Source organism: Nomascus leucogenys, chromosome 12 (assembly GCF_006542625.1).
Source record: "Nomascus leucogenys isolate Asia chromosome 12, Asia_NLE_v1, whole genome shotgun sequence".
NCBI lineage: Eukaryota > Metazoa > Chordata > Mammalia > Primates > Hylobatidae > Nomascus > Nomascus leucogenys.
The window spans coordinates 65823226-65825294 of NC_044392.1; the positions used below are offsets into that span (position 1 = coordinate 65823226).

Sequence of the window (2069 nt, forward strand, 5' to 3'; positions counted from 1 at the left end):
TCCTCCACCCCTCTCCTCCATCCCCATCACTCAGGACTGAAACTTTTGCAATAACAGCATTTCAAGGGCTTCAGCAGTGAATGGGGGACCACAGCTCCCCACTCCCTCCCACCCACACACAGAGTGTGGGGACTCCTCAGCCTCTGCAAGGGCCACTCTCTCACTCAAAGAACAGAGTAAAGGGCCTGGCTTTCCTCGTCGTCTGCAGGGGACTGGCCCCTGTATGCTGAACCCAGGGCCCCGTGAGGCCCGGTGCATTCAGTCACACACACAACTCTAGTTTCATGTCGCCGCTTTACTTTTCACATGTATACCAGTTCTCTGCATCTAGGCTGCGTGCTCTGTGAGGGCAAGGATCCTCATTGACAGATACCATTTTTCCTTCCAGGGAGCCTTGGGCAGCGCTGGGCAGGTAATGTGAGCTGTGATACCTACTGACTGATCAGTCTGGGAGGGTGGGGCATGGCTCTGTTCACGCTGGCCACAGGGAGTGTATGACTTTGTTGAACATTTTTTCTGCCCAAGGCTGAGTTTCCTGCTATTCTTGGTCTGTGTCTGTCTCCCTGAGGGCTCCAGGGCTGGCACCCGGTACGTGCCCTCCTCCCACTCCCACCTCTGCTGTGCCTGTCCCTTAAGCTGGAAGCACAAGCAGGGGAACAGCGGGAGCAGCCTCACCCAGAAGGCAAGGGGCAGCTACCTGACATTCCTCTCCTCTTGGCTGCTGGGGAGCCTAGGGGTGATGTCATGGTCTGAGGATGGAGGAAAACGAACTCACATTGTCTTTCTGTTCCAAAGCAGAAAGAGGGTCTGCCTAGAACCATGGAGACCCTGGGCCAGGGCTGCTTTCAGCCTGGGGAGCTGCTGGGTATGTGTGGGCAAAGCTGCCAGCACAGGAGGGGACTGCAGCCTTTGGGGCTGCCCTCCGGTGATCAGAACCCTTCTAGGGGAAGCATGGTGGTGAGGGTCGGGTCACTCTGCATTTCAGAGGGAGGACCTCAGGCCCAAGAGGGGACAGGGATCCAAAAACCCTCCAGCTGCTTGGAAGGTTCAAAAAGGGGTGTGGACGCATCCACATCAGCAGGAAGTAGTAGGAAAAGTCACCAGGGAACACATAAGGATGAGGCCGGGAGAATTTTAGCATGCAAATGGGTAGGATGGCCCGTTTACTGATCAGGGGCTGCCTCCTCCTTCTCCTCCATGTCGCAGGAGCTCTGAGGCTGTGACTTCGCCTCAAGCTCCCTCTCTCCAGCTGGCTCCACGTGCGGCTCCTCTGCCAGGAGGTACTGGGCCAGCTGCTCCAGGTGCTCCAGGCTTATCTTCTGCAGGCGCTCCTCGTGCTCCTGCCTCAGCAGCTGCAGCACGGCCTTGGCATCCTGTGGTTCAAAGTGTTTAGCTAGGACTGGTCCCAGCCGGTGCCACAGGGGCTGGGTCTGGGGCTGGTGGCCCTCCTTTAGTGCCATCTTCTCCAAGGGCCGCGCGATGACATTGACAGAGGCATTGGGCCCAATGCAGTAGTCGGAGAGGCGCTTGTCGTCCTCCAGGAGCTGGCCGCGGAAAAGCAGGTGCTGCTGCTCCTCAGGCACCTTCAGCCGCCTGGACACCAGTTTCTTCAGCGTGGCTACACTCTTTTGCCCTGACACCTTCAGACTGCATCTCTGGCCCAGGAGCAGCTTGACTGTGAGGAACATCGGGCTAACAGTGGAATCAGGAGGGATCCATGCTCTGGGAGCTGCTCTGAAGATTAGGGGGTCCTGCAAGAGATGTTGGCTTCTCCCTATCAACAGAGAGCTAGTAGTCCCAGGAGACCAGGGACCCAGCTTAGGCAGGCAGCCATTGGCTAGTGCACAGTGATGTCACAATGCCGCAGGAGGGCTCATTTCCGGAGTGGAACTTTTGGGACAGCAAAGGTGTATTTGGGCCCAGAGCATCCTTCCTCCACTAGAGGAGAAAAAGAGCACCAGGAGAGAAAATGTGGGACTGGGAGAAAGGAGAGTGAGACTAGGAAAGGGAGGGAGGGAAAGGACAGGGTGGTGGGAGGAGCATGTCTATTGATTTCTTCAACACATGTG

At 57.0% G+C, this 2069-nt stretch overlaps 1 protein-coding gene across 1 annotated transcript; it reads right to left on the minus strand.

The window, feature by feature from the left end:
- Positions 1-280: 280 nt before the first annotated feature.
- UBL4B (ubiquitin like 4B) lies at positions 281-1843 on the minus strand. The gene has a single exon (XM_003267931.4). The coding sequence runs from the start codon at positions 1686-1688 to the stop codon at positions 1164-1166; it is 525 nt and encodes a 174-aa protein (XP_003267979.2). The 5' UTR covers positions 1689-1843; the 3' UTR covers positions 281-1163.
- Positions 1844-2069: the final 226 nt, after the last annotated feature.